The 27,452-nt window shown below is 31.8% G+C and overlaps 1 protein-coding gene across 1 annotated transcript; it reads left to right on the top strand.

Moving 5' to 3' along the window:
* Window positions 1-1,735: 1,735 nt before the first annotated feature.
* Window positions 1,736-25,677, top strand: LOC100372242 (EGF domain-specific O-linked N-acetylglucosamine transferase-like). The gene is made up of 16 exons (XM_085497113.1): window positions 1,736-1,780; window positions 2,959-3,240; window positions 6,877-6,974; window positions 9,767-9,875; window positions 14,485-14,585; window positions 14,837-14,941; window positions 17,107-17,213; window positions 18,326-18,429; window positions 20,647-20,739; window positions 22,673-22,831; window positions 23,074-23,142; window positions 23,238-23,296; window positions 23,595-23,622; window positions 23,724-23,815; window positions 24,799-24,901; window positions 25,073-25,677. The coding sequence occupies exons 2-16, from the start codon at window positions 2,962-2,964 to the stop codon at window positions 25,229-25,231; spliced, it is 1,665 nt and encodes a 554-aa protein (XP_085353239.1). The 5' UTR covers window positions 1,736-1,780; window positions 2,959-2,961; the 3' UTR covers window positions 25,232-25,677.
* Window positions 25,678-27,452: the final 1,775 nt, after the last annotated feature.

Here is a 27,452-nt window from a genome sequence, read left to right as displayed (position 1 = left end):
CGCAGTGACTTGTTCAGATTGATCTTTATTGACGTTTCATTTCCGATGTAACATTGACACCAACTGACAGTCTATCGACAACTTGAACATCACTGACACCAGGTAAGACCCGAGAAATGTTACCTTTGAAACTTCAATATTACTTGATCGGCAATTTCGATAACTTCTGCCATGAATGTATTCGGACACACCTCGTCAACATATCGAATAATTTAACATTGTTGTTACATGTCTTCGCCCCACCGGATAATTACACGTTGGTGGTTCCATGGATGTACTTAGTACATCCATGGTGGTTCTCACCGTATTTTATCGACGTCTCCAGTGCGTACGCCCATACCAGAATACTATAATCTTGTGTTCAGTCACAGTGATGTGTAGGGTGGTGTTTATATTGTGTATATATAATAGGGTCTGTGACTTGAGGTGGGAAAGTGATATACATACGATTTATTTGTACTAATAAGAGCTAATCAGAATGTCATAAGAGAACATGTTTCAAAAAATCCTGGAATTCACAATTATTTTTATCCGTAAGTACACATTTCACTTATGTTCTTAATTATCTGATAAGCTTTTAATTTCAGTGACTTTAGAAACATTTTCATCTGTGTACAGGAATGCCGTCCGCTAGCTTGAACACAGACCTGAACAGCAGCTCTTGAATAATAAAACTTGACTGAATGTTTACAAATGGATTATTTTATAAACATGTTCCCTTTTCTAATGTACACATTGAGCTGACACATGATAAATAAACATGACACAGATCTATCAGTTCAAGTGAAGTACAGCCATGACACTTGATTCTTCTTAGTTCAATGACTGCACTCAGTGTGCAGTTATACAGCCAATCAGTCTATGAGTTACTGTAAAATCTGTATTAAAAGCTGCGGCTTCTATTAAAATGGTACAATGCAACAGAGGAGATGCGGCTTCTATTTGAGCATCTACACATATGCGACCTGGTGAATTTTTGGGTCTCGATTGTTCAAAAAGAATGGGTGCGGCTTCTATTAGGGATGCGGCTTCTAATACAGATTTTACGGTACTACACAAATGTACCTATGAGTGTACCCCCCCCCTAACCACATAGGACAAAAGTCATTTACAGCCAAGCCCTACCTGGACCGTATATCCTAGAGAAGAATACAAAAGAAATTTAGGTTAGAATTACTTATGCTAATTAGGGCATGCTGGTAATTGGTGTTAATGATCAACTTTTAATTACAGCTAACTTCATGTTTATTGTAAATAATTCTCACTTCAACAAAAATAATTACCGGTAATAGAAGAAGAGGTTTCTTATGAATTGTAACGTTTTTCAGCTTTTTTCAGCTTATCACATGACATACAGTGTGAAGGATAATATTTTCAAGTTTTTTGAGAAAAGAGACACAAAATTATTGATTTCTGAAAAATACTATGCCACAAAATTACAAAAAATAAATTATGATTCTTATCTGGGTATTATGAAGTGTTTAGACAGATAAATGACAATTTATTTTGGATTCTTGTCTAAACTATTTTAAGTGATGCAAACAAATTGATTGTTTCAAGATATGTGACATCATTGCATTGCACTCTTTTGTTAAGCTTAGGTGAACTCATTAAGAATTACAGTTAGTATTTTAGTAAGAATTCTGATTTCCTTTGTTGTTTGCCTCAGTTTTTTATCTTACTTTTCTTAGGTCTATGACCAGATTTAACCCACCTTCTATGATGTGTACATATTTGGTTTCAAAACCTATGTGAGTTTCGGAAGCACATCCTGCATAAGGTAAACTTTTCCGGAATGCACATGTTTTACAAAATAATGACTGAGATATTTATTGTTTTGCATTAATAATTCAGGTGTTACAAGTATTGTGCATTTATTTTTATTTATGTATTACAGGAGTTATTTAATAGTACCGGTAAATAAAAAAACATACCATATGATGTACATTATGTGTACTTGCAACTTAGTAAATACAAATAAAAAAACTAGTATTGGTAAATAAAAATAAATATGTCATATATCTAACAAATTGTTTAAAAAAGAATGAATACAAAACATGCTGACAGGTATAGTACAAAAAAAGAAATATTTTGAACTTATACTTGTAGCACAAACTCAAACAGTCTCTTTGGAAAAAAACAAATTTAATTGAAGAATCATTTTGCCCAAAGTTGAGTATATGTCTGGATGGGTTTTGTCAGGGAGGGTATTGTCCAGACCCCTCTTTGGGAGCATGAAAACTGACTGAATTTCTTGCAAACAGCTTTCGTATCTTTAAAGACAATAGCCATGCATTTCATTAACAGAACACACAGCTGCATAGAAAAGCAACTGTAACTGTAAAGAGAGACATTTGATGGCAGAGACTTTAAATGGCAAAAATTCAGAATCTTTCTTGAACTAAATTAGTAAACATTATATTGGCTTCAAGGTTTTCAAACATAGATTTAAGGATTTTTCTTTATTAGTGATGGTTCGGAAAAAAAGAATAGCATTTTGTAATTCACATGTATGTCTATAAAAAATTATTTTTTGGTAAGCGTTTAGAGCATCAATGAATACAACAATGAAGTAATTCACACGGCAAACAAGAACTGTTGACAGATCGGTCTATAGAGTCTGTGCACATGCCCTCATTTTGCCCACCTCAGTTTTAAACAAAAAAGGTATTGACTGCATTGACACATGTGTGTGTAAATAGTGACGCCTTCGTGTAAGTGTTGGGTTAGGGAGGAGCTGCATACAAGTGCTTTATACATAATGACATGACAGTCAGAAAGCTTAAAACCACTGTACTGCATGTTTTCTGACATACTGTCTCATCAAGCGAATACATACCAAGGATCAGTCTGTGAATACGGGTAATTTGTAAATTTTGAAATATTGAATTCACCCATGGAGACGTAAAATTTAATACTGTTGCGTATAATTTTGAAATTCTATAAATTTGTCTGCAGATTATGATGAGAGGTGTGTGTCTTTGGAAGATTGTTATTCTCCATCTGATCCTAGTACTTATAGTAGATTGTGGTCTAAGTGGTTGTACTGGCGATGAGTTTGATCACCTTGGGAAGTCACATCAAGATTTCCTTCAAGAACATATTGAAGATAAAGTAAGGAAAAGACCAGACATCAAATTCATAGATCCAAATTTACATCCAGAGCACTACCAGTATTATTTTACAAATAATCCCGAAATTGCTGAAATATGTCGATTGAATACATCATGCCCATATAAGGTAAGTTTAGAATACACATATTTTGTTTGTGCTTTATATCATCACTAACACTGTTTTCCACATATATCGGTACATGTGTTAATAAACATCTGTGCTTCGGATGTGTTTTGCCATGGATGTACGCTTTAATCCCAATTTGTTCTGTGTCTGGAATGAGAATTTAGGCTGCAGACATTTCATTTCATATATTTTCCACTTGTGTAATATTAAGCCTAATTCTGTTTAAGTGTGAGTGTATCAGCAAATAATTATTTTGATCTCGGATTTCAAGAAAATTGTTTGTTTTGAACTTCATTATTGACATATTTTGCCTGCATATTAGTGGGTACATGTATATACTGTGAAATACTTTATTTTCGTTGGAATTAATTTTTGCTGAAAAGGCTTTTTGGGCGTTTTGTATGGAATTTATTTTCACTGATTTTTGATCAGTTGAATGTGAAATATAGGAAAAAAGTATATTTGCTGGATTTTATCTTCAGCGAAAATAGCAAAAATAAATTCCAAGCGAAAATAAAGTAGTCTACAGTAATTGTTACAGTTCTTCATTATATTTTGCAGTATTTGCCAGATATCACGATTGTTTTTCAATGCAGTATAATAATTTCTTGTCAATAAAGTTCACAGGTGATAGAAACTGGCAAACGTTGAAAATAATGCGAAATTGGGCATTTAACATTTTCAATTGTTATCGATACTATCCAATTTTTTAAAAGCAATGTCTAGTGTAATACTAGTAATCAGCTAATACCGATAGTGTTCAATTGTTCTCAGGCAGTAAAAATTAAGGTTATTAAATTAATCAGTGATTAAAATATTTACTATGACATTTTTTAAAATGGCGACTGAAACGAGAATGTCAGTGTACGTAGCCTTTAGTGATTAAATATGACCTCATACACACCCACCAACATTGAGTAACAACCACATAGAACTATACAATATAAAACACTAACAATACAGACTTGGACTAAAGAAGTTTCTTTCATTGTGACTAAGTTGTGAATGTCCTTGGGAAGAACATTGCAATAAGTACACGCATTGTTTGAGAAAATCACCTGTACACTGTGTATTCATTTCAAAGTTTTTACCAGTTTCAGTGCATTGAAAGCTTACAGGAATGCTATCAATAACTACGCTATCTGACATGTGTTAGCTCCATCAGAGTCACATCTCTAGCAGGAGTGCATATGAACCAAAAATCTTTGCTGGATACTTCAATCATTAAAAATTACTTTAACACCTGTAATGCACTACTAATAGAGCAATTACTGTATGTACCTTTAATAGAGTTCATATGGTATTTTAATTGTTGTCACTTTATAACTGACTTATGACATCTCTTTTAGTGAGCATCAATCAATTTAGTTATGAATGTCTATTTTCATACCAGGATTGTGAATTGGTCTTTTATTTGAACAACAAAACTGTGTTTGATTCATCAACTTTTCTCACCACACCCATGTTCATTAGTACTCACACCCTATACAATTTTGGACCTTCCATGTTGGCATTTCTGTGCTATATACGGTACCATTCATGGTTTGCATCTCACTTTTTGGATGTAGACGCCCAGTTCCAATTTGTAGCGTATCCATGACCTTTGCTAACCTTCAAGGTTGAGGTTGTCACTTTATTTAAAATTGATTGCAAACAGAGAAGTTATTTGGGTCAGGAATTGTCCTAATCGCACGGTATTTAGCCATATAAATGAAGTCCAGTAATGGTTTCGGTTCAACCCACCCCCCCATCCAGTTTAAACTATTTAATACAGCTAGGTCTTTGACATTTCCTGTTTCGTAATTATCAGTGTTGTTTGTGCATTTGTCTTTTTTCATTAAATTCTCAAAAGCTCATTTTCGCCATATTTTATTAAAATCTTTAAATGGTCTTTAAACTCCCATTCAGACACCGCCCTGTTAAAAAGTTAGTGTTAATACATCAGTTTAAGCATGCAGGTACGTGTATTGTGCGAGTTGGGGGGCATAGAAAGAGGGTGTCATTAGGGGGGTTTATACAACCTTTACAAAGTAATTAAACACTGTTGTGTCGGCTACACAGTCTGCCTGCTCGTTATTTCATTTGGGTTTTTAAAATAATGTACTTTTGATTGTTTTAAATTCTCAGGACAAAAAAATAGGGCTACTCAAACTACCACTACAATCACTCCTACAATGTACTGTGAAAATATTTTATTTTCGTTTGGAATTAATTTTTGCTATTTCACTGAAGGAATGATTCAGTGAAAATAAAATCCAGCAAATATACCCTTTTTTCTATATTTTACATTCAACTCATCAACAATCAGTGAAAATAAATTTCCTACAAAACACCCAAAAAGTCTCTTCAGGGAAAGTTTAATTCCAGCTAAAATAAATTACAATAAATTCGTAGCAGTGAAAATTAAGAAGTTTTCAGTTCAATAAATTCAAGTAAAAATAAATATTGAATTGTTAGATTAATATGTACTGGTACTGATGTAAATTGTGCTTCAAATAATTACACAATAATGTTACTTCCATGTTAAATAGAATATTTTATTTGACTCAAAATAATGTAAGAAATTACAAAATTTATGGCCAAAAAACCCCCAAAAGGACAGATACTGTCACAGAGCACAATAATAGATAAAACATTGATAAAACAATTAGCATAAATTTCTATAATTTTTAGTCCCTGTTCGAACACAGTTCGAAAACAGGGACTTATGTTTTGACCTCTGTGTGTCCGTTCATCCGTGCATGCGTCTGGACCTGTATCTTAAAAATGCTTGGACCAATCACAATCAAACTTCACACATACATCATACATGACATTATAATTATAATTTTTTTTTCCTATTAAGCTTTTGACATTTTTTAATTTTAATTTTATCTTATAGTTTAGCTACTTTATTCTTTATGATTTGTATTTTATTTACCATACTGCGCCCTTTGATGGCATAGTAGTGTAATAAAGTTATTATTATTATACTTATACACATCAATTTATTCACGATCTGATTCAAGATGGCCGAATGGCAGACATTTTTGTACTGAGAAATCATCAAAATTTCTCGGCTGTTTACAGATGGATTTTGTTTTTCAGATGAGATTAAAAATGGCTGACTGGTGGCCATTTTGTTTTAATGAATGGGCTTCTAGAGCCATATCTCTGACATGCTTTGACTGATTATGTTCAAATTTTATATATTCATGATACTTCATGTTGTAGATATATACATGTATTCAAGATGGCTGATTTTGTTTTAATTAATGCTGTTCCAGAGCAATATCTCTCAATGTGGACAAGTACTTGTTTGATGATCAGATACAAATGTCAATCATTTTAATTTTAAACAATCATCATAATCATATTCCTGACATGGTTATATTCCAGCTTTATTTCTATAAACAAAACTATAAATCTTAAATTTGATAATTAACGGGGACTGTGCCATGCATGGCTTGTATGAATTGTTATAGACTGTTGTCAATGAAATTATCAATTAAATGACATTGTATTTTAATTCTTGCAATGTTTATTTATATTATTACTACTCCATATGGAATCTACAAATGTTTTTCCTTCTCATATTTAATATTTGTACTGTACCAGTATGTTGCTTTATTTGTCTTTGTTTTAATTGTTTTCAAGGATTCTTTAGACAGCGGTAAATGTTGGGGTTATGAAGAGGGATGCTCTAAAGATCAAATGCTTAATTATCCTATATGCGATAAATTACATGAAGCTTGGTAAGTTAAAATACAATGTGTCGAAATAAAGGTTGATTTCAAATATACTGATGTAACCACTCTAATAAAAAGTTTGAATTGATGCCTGGATATATTAATAGGAATATTAAATTCAGGTGAAAAAAAATATGCAATATTGAACTGTGTAAAAAATTCAGTGACTCTTTCACAAAATATAATCAATAAAACACAGTTGTCACTCTGCATCAGGCTTGATATGGGTCCCATGCTAGTACATAAACAACACATGTAAATACATTTACCTTGCTCTTCACTATAACTTTGGTGCTTTAATAAATACATGTTATAAGTCTTCTTGTCATAATGTGTGAAAAAGAAAAATAGATTTAGGACACAGATGTTTTTAACGATAGCATGTATATGATTTTATAATTGTTTTCGTATAGCCCTTAAGTTGAAATTGGAGGTCAATTATTTACTGGGAGAAAAATTATTTGGCTAATTTGCATAATAATAATTAGGGTAAGGTGTCATTTTAATTTGCTCAATTAGATATTTTCCATATTGAGATTTCTTGGAATATGTTTTTTGTCCATACCAACCATGACAACATCCATAGCAACCAGTTCAAAAACTCAACATTTCCACAATTACAATGTCCCTTCATTGCAATGAACTTGTAGTTATCACATTATGATAGTAGCACATAATCCACCTAGGTGTCAATGTGATTGAAATGACATGAACTTTTAGTATTTGATTATTGCACATGTGTTTTAACAAATTTCATTTAAATGGCTTAATATCTTCAACCATAATAAATTCACTATTATTTTGTTGTGAAAAACAAAAAATGACATCAACATATACCTTTTGAATTTTGTTGTTTTTATATATTTTTATACTATGAAATTCATATTAGCAAATACATTCAGTTTTTTATTACCAGCTGTTGAAATTTAAATTATAGTTATTGGTTAATGTGTAGTAAGCTGTGTTTGATTGGTTTACGGCCAGCTGGCGCATGTCACTCTAATGGCCATTACCCCCGTTCTCACTAGCGAACTCAATTTGGATCAAGGTAGATTTAAATATTGGCATATGCCGAAACTTGTGTGGGACAAAATAGATATGTTGACACATGTTTTGCATATCTTGGGCCACTTAGAAAGCCCAGATCCAACTGCGGGCATGTGGCGCCTTTTGTATGTTGAATTGCATTTAGTCCTCCAAAACCGACACCTATCTAATGTATGGTAATTAAAATTAATGGAACATAAAAATGTTTTTAGTTTTGCGGTAATATCTGGATATGTTCATATCTAGTTCTGGCTTTTCTAGAAAATTTTGTGATGTCACCACTAATGTTGCCATTCATGAAATTATAAATTCTAGCTAAATTCTACTTTCAATGCTGAAGTTATGTTGTGTGGTAACAATTAGGCGATTTCATGTTGATTTTCTATAAAACATCTTCTGACTTTTAATAAATTTCTAGCAGTCACATTTGTCAACTTCACAACGAAAACGATGCCATATATTTATAAAAATATCTGTATACTTCCTATCAAGAAACCTCCATTGTTATGGGAGCATATAGCATATAAAGGCGTGAGTTGTACCTTTGCCTGCCGAATGGCAGGAGACTTCACTAACGCCTGACGGAATAATGTAAGATCGCTGGTAAGATCAATACACTGAATTCGCAAAGTTCACACCTTAACTCTTGCAATGAGTTTCAATTTGTATTCATTTTGGGGGCCATGGTAACACTACAAATCAAAGCCATGTTTTCAGCAAAAAATCACAGACTGTTTTCAACAAGTTGATAAACATTGGGCGAAAATTTGCCAGCATTTTATCAGACATTATGTCAACAAACAAATAAACTCTTTGATGGCTATCACCATCTGACGTTACTTCAATTTGAATTGGTACTGAGAAAAATCATCAGGGGAAGTGAAAAACTACATTGTTCTGTCAGGCGTGTGTTGGCTTTGGAGCACAACGGAGGGCTCAACTCATGTGACCTTGTCAAGCTCGGGAGCATGTTACTTCAGTACTTTGACAAATGAGGATGTGATCTCGGCTTATGTTGACTGCATCAGTCCCTTTCTTGATATGAACGCAGCGTCTGTATCCTTACCAAACAGCACCCACCGATGGTGCAGTTGTGTAATAAAGTTATTATTATTATTAATCCCTACACATACATCAAAGATTAACTTAATCTTGGTCCAGCTCAAGTTCACCAGTTAGAACACGGCTATCGGTCAAGGTATAAACGTTGACAAGTTGCATTCATGTTACAGAAGGTCTTGGTCTAAGTTGGCCATGCTGTAATATTTATGTTATCATAGTAGCCAAATCAGCATACGTCAAAAAAAATCATGATCTCTGCTCAAATAGAGAGCCAGAATCCAATAGTGGTGTACAAATCAATAAAAACAAATCCAAACAGATTTTTGTTGTCATGATGATTAATGGTAAATACCATGACAGTAAACAGCATCAGTCATGTGTGCAGATCGGGACAACATGATAGATCAAAAAATGAGTAGAGTGGGGCTTAAATGAATATAAACGCTACTGTTATTTAAGCACAAACCTATTTGGTTCCAATTAATTGAGTCCTAATAAATGTGAACGTAACTGTTATTAACCGGTAAGCCTGCCAAAAACTGAGTGGAACCCAAGTGAATCCCAAACGTGAAAATAATTATGGTAATCTCTCTACAAACATGACAGATTAACAATATTCTGCACATGCTGAAATCTTGTAACATGAACACAACAATATTTAATTGTCATGTATGATTTGTTATTTTTAGGGCAACAACTTTAGAGGAGCAAGCAAAAGAATTTTTTCGAATTGCAGATTTTGGTTACGTCAAAGAAATGCATGACACTATGCAGACATTTTGTATACCACAGAACAAGGTCAGTATGTCTTGTATATGTAAACTTATGGAATGTGCTATTATATATCTTAGGTGATACATATATTTTCTTTTTGCTGATTAAAAATATTAAATTTTTTAAAAATTAAGTTCCAAATTAATTTGTGTCTTCTAGTTCTTGAGATGTACGTAGTCTGTCAAGCTTTTCTGATTCAATTTTCTGGATGTTGTTATCTTCTAACCTTAAATTAAAATCAGATGCTCGTAAAACTATCCATGATTTTAATTTTTAGCTCCGCTGTCGACTTTGTCGAGCGGAGCTTATCATATGAGTGATTGTCCGTCGTCGTCGTCCGTCGTCGTCGTCCGTCGTCTGTCGTCCGTGTCAATGTTTTACTTTTTCGACTTCTTCTTGAAAACTACAAGCCTGAATGCTTTGATACTTGGTGTATATGTACCTTGGGTAGACCTCTCTCAGATTTGTTCATTTCATGATGATATCTTCAATTCTCTAATTTTGGTGAATATTTTTGTCATTTTTAGTAAAAAGTGATATTTTCGACTTCTTGTTGAAAACCGCAAGTCCAATTGCTTTGATATTACGTATATAGGTACTACATGTCGACCTCTCTCAGATTTGTTCATTTTGTAATGATATCTTTAATTCTCTAATTTTGGTGAATATTTTTGTAATTTTTGGTAAAAAGTGATGTTTTCGACTTCTTGTTGAAAACCGCAAGTCCAATTGCTTTGGTATTACATATATAGGTACTACATGTGGACCTCTCTCAGATTTGTTCATTTTGTAATGATATCTTTAATTCTCTAATTTTGGTGAATATTTTTGTAATTTTTGGTAAAAAGTGATATTTTCGACTTCTTGTTGAAAACCGCAAGTCCAATTGCTTTGATATTACATATATAGGTACTACATGTGGACCTCTCTCAGATTTGTTCATTTTGTAATGATATCTTTAATTCTCTAATTTTGGTGAATATTTTTGTAATTTTTGGTAAAAAGTGATATTTTCGACTTCTTGTTGAAAACCGCAAGTCCAATTGCTTTGATATTACGTATATAGGTACTACATGTCGACCTCTCTCAGATTTGTTCATTTTGTAATGATATCTTTAATTCTCTAATTTTGGTGAATATTTTTGTAATTTTTGGTAAAAAGTGATGTTTTCGACTTCTTGTTGAAAACCGCAAGTCCAATTGCTTTGGTATTACATATATAGGTACTACATGTGGACCTCTCTCAGATTTGTTCATTTTGTAATGATATCTTTAATTCTCTAATTTCGGTGAATATTTTTGTAATTTTTGGTAAAAAGTGATATTTTCGACTTCTTGTTGAAAACCGCAAGTCCAATTGCTTTGATATTACATATATAGGTACTACATGTGGACCTCTCTCAGATTTGTTCATTTCATAATGATATCTTTAATTCTCTAATTTTGATGAATATTTTTGTAATTTTTGGTAAAAAGTGATATTTTCGACTTCTTGTTGAAAACCGCAAATCCAATTGCTTTGATATATTATACATATAGGTACTACATGTGGACCTCTCTCAGATTTGTTCATTTTCTAATGATATCTTCTGTTCTTTAATTGCCATGTGCATTGCTAACAGCGGAGCTATCTCAGCCGACAGGCTGCTTGTTTATTTCATTTTTCAGAGAATAGATGCTGTAATATGTCATGACATTTACAGTAGTAATAATATTTCAAAATTAATTTCTGTAAAAATGCAATAAAACATTTCTATGTAATTGTTTGGTTATCAGCTAATTTATTATCAAATATATTTCATAGCGATAATATTTTATACAAGTATCTGAGACTGTTATCGTAGATCTAGTATTGCCCAGCCTCATAACACTATGGGTATTGCACCCTCATATCAGAGAAATAATTTCCCATATCACGCTCGGCCCAGTGTGCCAAGTTTTCATTAAATTATATTTCATTAAATTATAAATTACACTGTGTTTGAGCTCACGCCATGATATAAGGTATATAATGAAACCTTCATAGACTAGATATGGCTTCTGGCTTTTGCTTCCCTTGGTCACACGGCTTACAAGCCATCAAAAGCTCAGGCACTTCTTCAGCATGACCTTGGGTCACAAAAACTGTATCCAGTCCGTAAAGATTATTACTCACTGTCAGTTAAAAAGTGGTAACTATCATTCAGAAACTGACAAAACTGGGGAATTTCATCAACAGGTGAAATCTAACATGAACAAGATGATGTATCCTGCAACACACCTACTGTTATGTGGAATGGCTTCACTTAGTATGCAAATTAAATCCATTGTTTGATTATATGACTGTATGTTTACCTATACCAGTAACTGGGCTTTTGAAAATAAATATTTGACCAATTGCATCATGTAGAGTAAATAAAAATACAATAAAATGTTACGTAATTGGAGATTTTTTTAAAAATTTATTTTTCTTATTTTTTCCCTGTGGCTGCAAACAGACATATATTTTCATATTCACATTTAATTGATGGTATTGTTTTCTGTTTTTTGTGAATTATTTTTATAACAAATTCTAATAATATTTCAAATTTCATATATGTCAGAGATTGTTATGCTGGTAGCTTCTATATGTATTGTGCATATATGGCTACCTAGGGCAATTGCATTCATCCCATTGATTCAACTCATCAAAAATTTATAAGACAAGCGTATTCAACTATTATAACCATATATGGTGATGTGCAATGAAAATTCTACATGAAGCAAAGCCGCCCCTAGACTTGCTTGCAGTCTGTTGCAATTCCGATGAAAAATTCTTAAAAAAATAAATATAAATTGCGTAAACGAGAGGTGAACACGACTTTCGTTTACGCAATTTATATTTATTTTTCAAGATTTTTTCATCAGAATTGCAACAGACTGCAAGCAAGTCCAGGGGCGGCCCTTTTTATGTGCATCAGTCAAACATGTTGCAAACGAATAATAACGTAGATAGAACACAGTGGCGGTTTTATAGAAATGTTCTTATTATTGCCACATTCATTTTCCAAACTTTGTGAATAATGAGGAACATCTGAGATGAACACGAATGAATTCTTTCCAGCACATACTTAATAAACCTGGAAATTTTCATAAAAAAATGTACCAGTTTTGCTCAGCCATTTTGGGCTTATTCTTCAAGTGGAAACAATTAGATTAACCTTAGGATAGGGTGTTTCCTTTTTTTTTGGGCTTGCATTAATGTTAAAATTTACACAGTCTGTCATTTAATGTATATTACAATTCTTACACCCAGTGCCTAAAAGAAAATGACAGTGTTCAATTTCCCGCAGAATTGAAATATTAAAATTATTAGAAATTTAAGCCTATGTGTGGTCTCAGGTCAAGGCAAATTTTTATTTTTCTATATCACTTTGAAACTAACATATGACCTCTATCATTCAGACTCATAAAAACAAACACAGTGATATCTAATAAGTCAGCTGGATATTTTTTTGACCATATGCTAAGAATTTTAGATTATATATTTACATCTCTATACCATAACAAAGTAGTAATATTAGTAGTAAGATTATTAATAATTCTGGGTAAAATCTTACACATTGCATAAATTAAAATTTACAGTTGCACACTCTGTAAAGTAATATTATAGATGATATCGTTATGAATGAAAATAATATATAGTTTTGGTAAATAAAAAATCTCAGTATTTTTTGAAAAATAAATAATAGATTCTCACTAGATCTCATATTGAGTTTGCAATTCTTTCCTGAGATCACTATGAACTTTAAAAACTGACTTTAATCCTCTAGTTTCCGCCATACAGCACAATAATCTAATATAGTAGAAAACATTACCCATTTGTTTCTGTAGATATTGGCTGAATTCAAATTCATTGTATGGTAGATTAATAATATTGAATTGGGTCTTTCATGCTCCTGCAATGAGGATTAGGATATACCCCTGTATGTAAAATCACAGTTGTGGATTAAAACATTATGTACCAGTACACGGTGCATTATAAAAAAAATTGAGTATTGAGTACTGGTTTATAAAGTGAAGTGAATGATACAAATTTTTAGCTCCGCTGTCATCTTTGTCTTAAAAATTATAAGCCTTATTGCTTTGATACTATAAGTACCTTGATATCTTTAATTCTCTAATTTCGGTGAATATTTTTGTCATTTTTGGTAAATACTGCAGGTCCAATTGCGTTGACATCATACATACATGTATATAAATATCACTAAGATTTGTAACACTAAAAACTAGTCTAAGCTCAACATGGATTTCAGTGAATTTTGTCTTCTCAAATGGGATACAATCATAAAATTGCTAACAATTTCAGCAGTGAAAATTAAATGGTTTTATAACCCAAGAATTCCAGTAGGTATATTTTTATGGATATTGAGAAACATAACAATAACATTTGAATCGCTTTACATAGTAACATGTTTATAAAAAGGTATTCATAATTACTGTTTAATACATACCCCATCAAGAGTTACATCCCTCATAATAGTTTCAATGGTTCATCTAAACCATCTGTTGTTAGCAGTCAGCAGAATAGCAGTCACACATGCATGATAAAGCAGTGTCTAATGTGGAGTTAATTTTAACTCACAAGAGTATTTTCTTTTTATTTGTTTTATAGGGTGACTCATCTCTCGAGTGTACTCAATATTTAAGACATTGTAGAGGTCACAATATTTATTTTGATTTTAGCAATCTGAATTCTGGTAACAGTAGACAAAGGTATGTGAATTATTTTGAGTGCATGTTTTATTTATTAAGTGGTCTGTTTGCAACAAAATATTGATATCAAGATTTAAAAATATTTTTATAAAAATATAACAACTAATAATAATAACTTGTAATTGTTTTAAAAATATTTTATGGTATTTGTTCAATTATAAAATACCGAAGCAAAAAATTGTTGAAAGATATGCTTTACTGAAAGTTTGTTTTACTGATGGTTATTTTTTGACAAAACATTTTGAATACAGATTCAGAAATGATATCTTCCATGAAGGTGAAATTGGAGGTCATTGTCAGTTAAAAGTGGATGAATTGAAAGCAGAATCTGCCCATAATAGTGAGCTACAATCATGGTGAGTTATTTCAAGTTTGAGCATTTTTATCACCTTTGAATTTAATAAAATGATACAGCATAAGACCTGTAACTTGTGGGAACTGATTAATTATGGTGTGGATTATGGTGCGGATTATAGTGTGGATTATGGTGTGGATTATGGTGCGGATTATAGTGCGAATTATGGTGCGGATTATGGTGTGGATTATTGTGTGAATTATTGTGTGGATTATGGTGTGGATTATGGTGTGGATTATTGTGTGGATTATGTTGTGAATTACGATGTGAATTATGGAGTGGATTATTGTGTGTATCTTGGTGTTTATATTTCTGAAATGAAACTTGCTTTGTCAATTTAATTTTTATTTATGACCTTTTCACCCTGCAGAGCTTATTGAAATACACATTCAAATGAAAGATAATGACCGTGCAACAAACCGCCAGTATATGCACTTCTGAACAATTAAAACTAAGTATCGTACTCATGTTTTGAGACAAATAAAATACAAAACATTATAATGGCAAGTTTTTATAAGAGACCATAAAAACACAAATAATAGAAACAATATGACTCTGACATTGATAGATATTTTATGTTGTTGCAGTCTTCTATAATTAGGTTACCTTTGAAATGCTTGGATTCTGTGAGAAAGACACTGACCTTGGGTACACAATGACCGCTTTGTCAATGTGGCTGTGAGGTGTTGAAAATTAGGAGAAACGTTTTCTATAGAATGTGCTGAACAAATACTTTTACTAGCCACTTACAAAATTGATGAAACAAATCAGTGGATGTTGCTTTACCAGTAGTTTATAAGAACCATATCTGTTGACACGATGAATGAATGGATGTTGAACTAACATAAATAAATCTGACTAACTCTGACTTGTTGGTGTCATTTAGGTGTTGCTACACTGTAACTAGTAAACTGGATTTTACTGAGAATCTAATATTCAATAACAAAAAATGTTCATGAAAGATTGAAAACAAAATATTTTGATGATAAACACAACAATTAATTAGTGAAATCAACGTCTATGCCATAACTAATGCGACTAAAAAGGTATTTATTTGAACTTTATTTCCCTTTACTTATTATTTACTTGTTCATTCATTTGTTCTTTCATTCATTCACTCATTCATTCACTTCTTTGATCCCAAAATTCATGATCATGTTTATGCTCATTTAAGTGTAGCAAATTGTACTGCTATGTCATTTTTCAGTTGGTTTGTTGTACAGCTTAGGAAGTAAATACTTCAGTAAGGTTGAATGCACATGGTCTATTCAGAATTAGTATGATTGATTGGTTAAATTAATTCCCATCAGTACATAGGATAAGCTAGTGTGGTGAAAGGAAAGTGAGTAGTCATGCATGTAGCAAAGAAACTTTTGAGTACATCGCTTGTGTGTGGAGTACATGTATAGAAAATGTAAAAGTTAACTAAGGTTGAATGGCTTCCAGTCAGTGTAATTCGCTATAATAATTGCTGGCTTGGTTGCGCAATAGTAGTGTACATGCTAGTGATGACTGGGCTAATTTGGATCAAAGTTGGTATGGTGATTATACATATTGGGTTACAGGTGAATTTCATTTTTTTCTGTGACTCAAAAAAATATGGCCTACTGGTAGCCATTTTGTCTTTATTGGTTCCATGCCAGTTTCTCTTGAATGAAAATACCTTTTCTGTTTAAATTTAGTGGACAGATAGATGAGTTGCATGGTACACATCTTTTTGTCATTCAACCAAATGTGGTTGATTGGTGGCCATTTTGTATCTCATAGTTAACATGCCAGTTTCTCTTGAACTAATCTTAGTACCAAAATGATAGAATACCAAGTAGATATATCTACATTAACATTTACTTTTGTGATTTGATTTAAAATGGCCGGCCATTTTGTTTTTGTGATTTTTTTTAAAACAAAATTTGTCTAATTTTGTCAACTTTGGTTATACAGACTTGACAGTATACACGTGTACATAATTTCTATGAAATGGTGGATATTCTAGTCCCGAAGAATGACATAAATTGTACTTGGCAGTTTACTGACGCTCAAGTTGCATTACTTTCACTTGTGATCTATAAAGACAATGTTTAGCAGGGACTTTGTCATGTTCAACGTCTTGTTTTACTTGTATACCAGGTATTATTCTAAAAAATAATCTTGAATTATTTCTTGTAGGTATGCTGAACTTAATAGCTTTACTTCATTTGATTTTCAAATACCAAACACAAAAGACTGTGATATTATAATCAACAAACCGACTTATTTTATGAAACTTGATGCAGGTAAGAATTTTTTGACACTCCTCAATTCAGTATGTCTACATGAATTTGTTATAGTACATGTATATGCATTGACTATTTTCATAAGATAGATGCCTACTCATCAAAGAAAAATACCGAATGAAATTTGGTCACCAAAGAAAAAGTTGTTCATAAATATTTTTTTTAAATATTTTTTAATAGAAATGCTTGTAAATTAACAGTTACCTTTAGTAGATTCTGGGTTATTAGAATGAAACTTGTTTTCATCATTGACAAACTTTTGCCATTTTTGTAAGATCAAGCACTAATAGATCAAATATGGTAGATCAATCATGACAGCCATGTTGTCAGTGTGTTGAAAACATGCACGAGGTACAATTATATACCATGGTATGACTGGCTACTTCTTTTGTTTTGAATTTTTTTTTAAACTCTAGGTTTTCAGAAATAATGCTTTTTTATTGTGTCATATAGTAACTCTTCTCAAAATAGCATTTTTTCCACAAAAGGTAATTTACACATTTGTAAAAATTATAGTACTATATAGGAATTTATTTTTATCTGGGTTTTCACCATTATCAATGATAGGTATAATCTGTGAAATGAAATCCATGTGAGCATGACAACATAACTCATTGTTTCCCTGGCAAATTTTTGAACTTAAATTAAAACCCAGTAAAAACATCAAAATATTAAAATTAAAATAGTAAAAAATAAATGGTTTTACTGTCTACAACCACTGAACAGAATGTTGTTCAGTGAACATTTATAGACAGACTATTATGAATATTGCCAGTCTTTTTATCAATGTTTTCAAGCATTATACATGTATGTACTGCCTACTTATAATTCTACTTTAAGGTGTATTCATGTCTTGCTTGTTTAAATCAAATGTTTATCTAAATTCAATGGATCCTACTCTATGATAGAAAGTAACATTCATTCTGAAGAATTTGATACCTTGCAATAAATAATGCAATATCCACTTTTGTTTCATAAATAATAACATTTTTTTATTATAACTTTGCTATTAACTTGGATTTGGACTATAAATTAAATCAGTGTATCATCAAAAAATATTAAATAATACTATGTATGATTTGATGTGCAATCTTTCTTTGTTTTCTTGACAGGTATTAATATGTATCACCATTTCTGTGATTTTGTTAATATTTATATATCACAGCATATCAATAATTCATTCTCATCCGATGTAAATATCGTCATGTGGGACACTGTAAGTATACTCACTTTCAATCTTGTTTTGGTTTTGTCGCGGTTTGGAAGAAAAGAATGTCATACTGAGCGTTGATAATCCCATTGAGAATTCTCTCTCTTGATGCAGTTTCTATGGAAACAAGCAGTCAGAGAAAACACTTTGATATGCTTAATTTGAAAATATATGATTATTCATGTTCCTCTTATCATGGCATGTTGTACATGTATTTAATATTATGAAACATAACGACTGAACCATATTGCAACATGTGTGATGATGGTTGTATTGCCAAATAATCAATCCATATTTATTCCAATTGCTTACCCTAATTATGGAGCTGTTCTGACTTACTAAAACCAGAAAACCTCATCCATATTTATGTACTTTACATCCAAAAAATGTACTATGGTGTTTCAGTACAATTATATTTTGCATTTATTTATCGGTATTGTGTAAAATAATAAATTAACATTTTTGATATTATTTCACTGTGTGAATATGACATGTATGACTTGTTTGTTGCTGTAACTAATTTATGTTATTATGTGTCAGTCAAATGTTATTAGCTACACTGTTGACTTTGTCGAGCGGAGCTTATCATATGAGTGATTGTTCGTCTTCCGTCATTCATGTCAATGTTTTACTTTTTCGACTTCTTCTTGAAAACTACAAGCTTGAATGATTTGATACTTGGTGTATATGTACCTTGGGTAGACCTCTCTTAGGTTTGTTCATTTCATGTTGATATCTTCAATTCTCTAATTTTGGTGAATATTTTTGTCATTTTTGGTAAAAAGTGATATTTTCGACTTCTTGTTAAAAACTGCAAGTCCAATTGCTTTGATATTACATATATAGGTACTAAATCTGGACCTCTCTCAGATTTGTTTATTTCGTGATGATATCTTTAATTCTCTAATTTTGGTGAATATTTTAAAATTTTTGGTAAAAAGTGATATTTTCGACTTCTTGTTAAAAACCGTCTGATTGCTTTGATACTATACATATAGGTACCTCAGGTAGACCTCTCTCAGATTTGTTCATTTCGTGATGATATCTTCAATTATCTAATCTTAATGAATATTTTTGACATTTTTGTTGAAAACAGCGAGTCCGATTGCTTTGATACTATACATATTGTTCATTTTCTAATGATATCTTCAGTTCTTTAATTGAAATGTGCATTGCTAACAGCGGAGCTATCTCAGCCGATAGGCTGCTTGTTTTCATTTATTATTTGATAAGTTGTGTGAAATGTAATTCAAAGAAATGGCAGACCTGGTGCACAATTTTTGAAAAACAAGTTTAGTATATTTCAGAACAATTTGTATATGCAAATATCAAGCTTAATTATAACATCCGTGTTAAGTCTACTACATCATTAAAGTGAGAAACTTTTTGATATAAATTTGTTTAAAATGAAATGTACGTTTATTGCATCCTTATGTAACATCAATATGACGTTTGAATTTGTTCATGATTTATTTTATCACCATGGTAAATGTATTAATTTTTCATCATGCTGTGTTATATTATGTTTTTTTTAAATCTTTTTGCCATCATTACAAATCAAAGCTGCTTAATTATAGTCCCTGTGCGGACCAATAATTTTGCTGAGAAAAAATCCGCAGCTCAAAGCGTTAAATATGGTAGTATAAGGTTATGTGCACTGGAAAAATAATAATGTACCAAGTAAATTCAATGTACAATATCAGCAGCTTTAATTAAAAAAACTTATTCAATATCTTGCAAACCTTGTTGTATATATTGGAAAGAATAATAATAATCAGTCAATACGTTTTAATTTAGAGTTTCTGTACATGTAAGTATACATATAACAAAACAATCGCATTATGCAGAGATTGCTGTGTTCTCTTGTGATTCCTCGTCGTAATGTCATAGCAACTAGCATCACCATGGGTACCAACTCCACATCTCATACTTTGAGTTCTTCTCTCGTTGCTTTTGCGCTGCTATAATCTTCATAATGTGTTCGTGTTACAGGCTAACTTCGGCTATTATGATCTTTTTGAAATTGTATGGCAGGTATTTACTGATAATCCAGTAATTCACCTTAAAGCATGGAATGGTAAAAAGGTAGCATTTCATTTACTCCCACGTAGAAGCCCCCTACTGTGCATGGTGGCTACACACCAGCTATGTAGTACAATGCACATTTTAAAGTACAAACATTTTGAAATCTAATTTTTCCATTTTTTCTCCACTTCAACATAGAGTGGCTTAAGCTATGGCGACTTCTTTAGTGCAACATGGCAAGCATTTAGTGACTATCCCATCATACCGATCAAACGGTGGGATGGAAAAAAGGTATGGAGAGCTCTAATAAGAGTATATAGCAAGGATTTACCCGTAAAACAAAGACTTATGTTATGATGTTGTATTTCTGGATTTTTGACCTTGTAACCCTGGCAACAGATGGTGTATAATATGAGATTTTGTTTTGTTAGTGAATAGCTGCATATTGATTAGATTCATTTGCATATGATACATTTATGACATTCTGCAAACTGTTTTATTTCCACATCTAAGATTCACAATTTGATAATTTAATTAATGGAAAAAATATTTGTGAAAGTCACAGGGACTTGTCTTCAAAACCCAGTAAAATATTTAATGCTACAAAATTGTCCAGGAATTGCAAATTTTGCGAAAATTGATTTAAACTATTTCATCTGTATTGTATATCATTTATGACATAAATGGCTTCAAAGCACAGATATATAAGGGGCATGGTAAAAGATTGATCAATTTCTTTTTAAATTGATTTCATATAAAAATGTTAATTTCTCGACTAGGATTTATAATTATAACTTTTCACATATCTCAAGCTAGGTAATTCTAATCAGGTTGTTGACCCTTCTGTAAGATTGGCGTCATGGGCTCAACAGGTCAATAAAATCTAATTTAAATATATTTTATTATTGTTATATAAAATTTATTTAGATGCATCACAAAAGACCTTGTGCAGAAAATAAAGAAAAAATGTGTACATATTAATTAAGTATCTTGGCATAGTCTATTAGTGTTTGAAAACTGAATACACCTTCGAACAACTTTTTGATTTAAAATACAAGTGACACACATATAACATGGAATAAAGAATTCTGATTTTGAAATTATCCCTGCAATTATCTAAATTTGTTGAAAAATTAAAGTTAAATATTAAATTGAACATGCTGCCAAAATATTGCTAAGATTAACAATCCAATTTTGCATAATTTATTATTGTTGAGTTAATATTATATTGAGTTATTCTTCAATTGGAGGGTTTCTATTATGTAAAGGATTTACATTCAGTATCACTCATCTAGCATAGAAACTCTTGTCAGAATCCTTGCTGAATACTCTTTGTTAAGTAGAGGTCAGTGTCATGTTTGTCTGATAAATGATAGACGAACAGTTTTGGGACTGTGTGACTTGTAATCGCCTTGTGTTATACACAAAATCTAGATTCCTCTCTGAATAGAATTCTGAAATAAAACTCCTTGTATACTTTGATTGGCTTCTGTTGAAATAAAAATCTCAATATATCTGTTATCAATGGCGGGGATTGCGTGAGCTTTCACACATTGGCATTAAAACGTTAATATAAATTGACACATTTCAGCACTTCAACGGACATGTGCTTTATTGCAACTGACGTGCTTTCACTGACCACCATGCTTTGAATGATATTTTGATCATGAATAATTCAACTTTATTAAAAAAGGTCATTAATGAAGACACTCGCATGTTTCATTTGCAGTACATGCTTGGTTAAAGTTACATGCTGAATAATTCTGTCAAGTGACCTGTGACATTTATTTTAGTGTAACCATAGCAATAGAAACACTGACTGTTAATGCTTCCAAAATACCAATCCCTTCTGGCAGTGGATTAATGATTTAAATTAAATTGCAGCAAATTACAAAATTATCAAAAACTCTCTGAGGCTATCGAGGAATTCAAAATTACTTTCTTTAATTTATCTTTTCCGGCACTAGACTCCCTAGGTGAAACAATGACGCAATCCAAACTGTAGAACAACAATATATTGGGATTATAGATAACCATATGTAAATCTATGAACACAAGACTTCGTAAAGTAGTTCTCTTTTCCTCCACTACACAGACCCAAAATATATCTGACCTCTATGCTTCATTATTATCTTGCTATCATTTAGTTTTATTTCTCATGAATTTTCAACTTTTGCTAATATGTGCATTTGTTGACCGTTTAGTTAATGTTTTTATTACATAGGTGTGCATGAAAGAAGCTGTGTTCTCTTTACTGCCAAGGATGCAAAGAGGATTTTATTACAACATGCCATTAGTTCCTAGTTGCCATGGTAGCGGAATTATCAAGGCTTTTTCACAGCATCTTATGCATAGACTAAAAATACCACAAGAAGGTCCTTTGGTGAGTATATATCCAATAGATGTCCAATAGCGTTAAAGATGTAATGATAACAATTTTACCATCAGGAATGTGGGAAACTACCGGTACATTTAATTTTTGACAAATGTATAAAGAATATCACAATTTCGGCTGTGACTGTATCTGCAAATCAGATTATGACGCCTTTGAGGGCGCTTTATAATAATAATTGCTTTCTTGTATTAAGCCTAAGCTATGCATTCTAATTATACTTTACTTTGCAGAAAAACAAAGTACGTGTGACTTTGCTAGCCCGGAATACAAAACACCGCAATATAATCAACCAAAATGAGGTATGAATTGAACTGATAGTTTATTTTTTTATTGTGATCAACATTTGTATTTGTCTGCTATGACTACACTGATATGCTCTTTGATTTATTGACAGTTAGTAAAGGCTATGAAGAAAGAGAAGGATTTAACTGTAAAAGTAGTGGAATATAATCGGTAAGTTGACCTTTCACCCTTATCTGACTGAAATAAGGTTTTGTGATATAAATTGTGAATGAAAAATTTCTTTTGGTACACTGAAACCTGGATGAATTTATCAAGGGACAGATTTTTCCCGACTACTCTTCCTTCCTTATGCTCCTCTCCCCACACAGTTAAATTGCTATACACATGCACGGATTACAGTCTAGATTTTGATTTAAATGCTATATATCTTAAACTTTGAACTCATGTGAGTTTGAGTATTTTTACTGTATTAAGACGATATTTATTATCCAACTATTTTATCTTTCAGAAACATGCCATTCTTAAAGCAGCTTAAGGTAACCGACCTTTTTAATTCGGTTTTGATAAATTTATTTTGAATATCATAGTTGACATTTTACCATAATTCCAATATTGAGTGTTTATTGTTGTATTGCAGTATACCCATAATAGTGATATATTTATTGGAATGCATGGAGCTGGACTTACTCATTCCCTCTTCCTGCCTGACTGGGCTGTGGTCTTTGAATTGTAAGTATATTAATTTATTAGGCTTGTGTGAGTCAATTACACTTGTGAATTCAAAGATGCACAAATGTTAAACATCTGAAAAGAAGCTTAGAATATTATGTTACATTAAAGAGGTTTGAGCCAAAATTAAAATTATATTTCATCTTCTTCATATTTTTATTATTATTAATATTAAAAATGGGGTCATAGGACAATTTGAATTTTTGCACAAGTTTCTATGGTGAAATTATTTCTTTATATTTCTTTATTTCTTTGAACTTGGTGACATGTTATTATTGATATGAATTCTAATGTTAAATCATTTCAAAAATTTACATTTAATTTAATATTTTTCCAGTGTGATAATCTTTTCCATTATATACAATGGGAAATCTCTCCCATGATGCTTTGTACATGTATGGAGTAGAATGTACAATAGTGCTAAATTTGAATTCAGTGATTGTTCAAATGATCAGTTCATAACCAGCTGTTAGTTCGTCAAATTAAAATTTATATGCTTTCTGACATTTCATTCGTGTGTGGACTTTACTAGAAATCTGCAAATATCATGAAATGATTTACCAGTTAGTGACGACTCACATGTATTTGGCTTAACATTTCCTTGGATGATACACATCCTTGGTGTTCTCTAGTATCTTTTGTTTTATAACATTTGTTTTTGTGTATTTAATCACATTTGTCTACACAGTGTTTATGCCATAGAATCCATTACTGCAGTGTCTGTGAGATGACAGATGCTTTAAAAATATGCAATTGTTTATTGTACAGTGAGGTACTACTCTTTATAGTGTAATTTGTGCCATAGAGGGCGCTGTTATAAAATGTCCGATTGGGGGCACTATTTCCAAAGTCTTTTGTATTTAAAGAAGACAATTACACATATGTGAGTTCAACCTGCTAAGTAAGAGTGAGACTGATTGGCCGTTAATGGTTGTATGAAAGAAATATAACATTTAGTTATATGTGTTTGCATGATACCATAGATACAATTGTGAGGACCCAAGGTGCTATCGTGATCTGGCCAATCTTAGAGGAATCAAGTATGTGACTTGGATCAGGGTCAACAAACTAAAAAAACACAATGAGGTATGTACATGAATTAATACTATCAGCTACGATTACAATTTTTCGCTCAATGAGACTTACAGTCAGTTGCATCAGCACTTGTATCGTTCAATTTGACACGCACAGAGTCATCAAAACCAGCTATCTGATTTTAATCATTAAATAATTTTGAATATTTTTTCATCGTTTCAGACCAATCACCCATCTCTGGGCTACCCCCATGCCAAATTTACAGACTACGAGTTTGATGTTAAGGAATTCATGAAGATAGTTCGTCATGCGGCAGATTACGTTAAACAACACCCAAAGTATAAAGAACACAATAATGAAATCATAAAAGATGAATTGTAGCGATAATTCATATGTCAGTATTAGTATGAGAAGCCTACCATCTGCTCTCATATCAAACAATAATTTACATATTCCACCAGACATAACTGCTTATTTTCAGCAGTTGTCCAGTTTAAATTTAATCTCCCTCAACAACTTTCCTTATTATTTAGCATTAACCATCTGAGTAGAATTCCACTTAGTTGATAATTTTGTTGTTGCCCAATGTACAATAAGATTCAAGTCTGAGACAATTGTTGCTTTTTTAAAGCAGTTGTCATTGTGCTATAAATATTGAGATGTGTCAGTGTAAAACAACTATAGATAAAATGACCAATCATTAACCCATTGGATGCGATAATCATATTTTTTTGGTGCAACATTTTATATATTTTTTTAAATATTTTTCTAGATTTAGACCAAATTGACACAATTACCTGCAGATTTTGATCAACATTTTCAAAAAACATGGAAATAATTTGATGCAAATTTATGTTGTTAAAGGCTCGACTTTGATATTCAAAGGCATAAAACTAATTCAAATATTAATTATATGTAGAGAAGTAGAGTTAAGTACTAGCAAATAGTTGCAATCTAGTAGTACTGGTAGTTAATAAAGCAACATGAATACAATGTTGCATCTATTTACCTAACAATCCATAATACATTACTACAACTGAATGTAACCATCTGCATTCCTAGTATAAATGCTCATACATTATTTATACAAATTTCTATTTAAACTGTCTCTATTTTTATTTCTTAATTTTATCTCCAATGCCTTTCAAGTATATTTTTAATGTAATTTTTTACTATATTTGTGCAATTTGTTGTGTAGTCTTAATATAACATTGAACCTCGATTAGTTACTATGTAACATAATAAATCTGTTTGCTTTGTGAACTCTGAAATATTTGAATAAAGTGTTAGTCTATTGTCTTAAAATACTTTTATGAACTACATGTGTCTTACTTGTATATGTTTTATTGAATGCGAGAGATAATTACCGGTATAATAATACAATTTGTATTGAATAATGTATTAACTACATACCATTACGTTTCTAATGTTAAAACACCAGAAAGGTCAATCTAATTTTTTAGAAATGATCTCAATAATTAATAATTATCCCAAATAAGGCACATTGTTTCAGTCACATTATAAATGTTGATGTCGCAAATGAAATTGCAATGATTTGTTTTCTTTAGAGAAAATATTAGATTTAAATTCAGTCATACCACCATTATTAATATTCTGCACATTTATCATAATTGATCACTATGAGCTATGTCAAGCTAAACATCAGCTGTTAGCCATGTGATATGTTGAAGCCTTACCAATAGACCATTGATTATGTGCTCTATTTTCACTATTCTGGAATTGAATCTCAGTCGCATGTGGATGGACTGGGTTTAAATGTCGTACATGGATTGAACACAATGGGACCTTGTCATTTAATTTTTCAGATCAGATTCAAAGTGGCTGACTGGCGGCCATTATGAATTAATGATGCAGTTCTGGATACAGTTTCTGACACTCCAAGCCCAATCAAGTTAAAACTTCACACATATATCAGATCGACATATATACCTGTATTTACATCATAATCAATTGAAAATGATTGTCATCAGGATGGAACCAGATCTCGGATTTGGTTTAAACATGATACATTAACATAGTTCATAGTCCCAGATTGGGTTAACACCATAGCAAAAAAGTCCCCAAAGCTAGGTTTAGCTCACCTCCCCAGAAATATTTGACATGATTGGAAACAAAAATGACAATTTTATAACAATTTCCATTGACTGGACTGCCTTGACTTGAAAAGTCGATGGTACGTGTTGATAACTTGAATAATCCCATCTAGAGACCTCTATGATGCAGTTTACTGAAAAAAAGTAGACGAGTTCACTGAAGGACAGTTTGGTGAAAAAGAAAACAATAGTAAATGCCTTGAGGTTATGACAAAAATAGTGCAAAGTATGATAAAGGCAATGTGGCACTAGAATTGATAAACTCAGTCCAGATACCTTTCACTCATGAGAACTGGTTCACATATCATTCTACATCTACAAGAAGGATGCGATCTATTCCGTGAAAAAAAATCCGGAACTCTTCTTGCTGTGCTTGATTCGATCTCATCAGCACCTCCTTTACTCAACTGCATCATCCCCTACAAATAAGAAAGAAACCAGATTTCCTAGACGTCCTTCCTCAAGTTGTATTATCGGCAAAAGCTATC

This window comes from Saccoglossus kowalevskii, chromosome 3 (assembly GCF_978046115.1).
Source record: "Saccoglossus kowalevskii chromosome 3, keSacKowa6.1, whole genome shotgun sequence".
Taxonomy (NCBI): domain Eukaryota; kingdom Metazoa; phylum Hemichordata; class Enteropneusta; family Harrimaniidae; genus Saccoglossus; species Saccoglossus kowalevskii.
The sequence above is the reverse complement of the archived record's forward strand: the minus strand, read 5'-3'. Positions and strand labels throughout refer to the sequence as shown.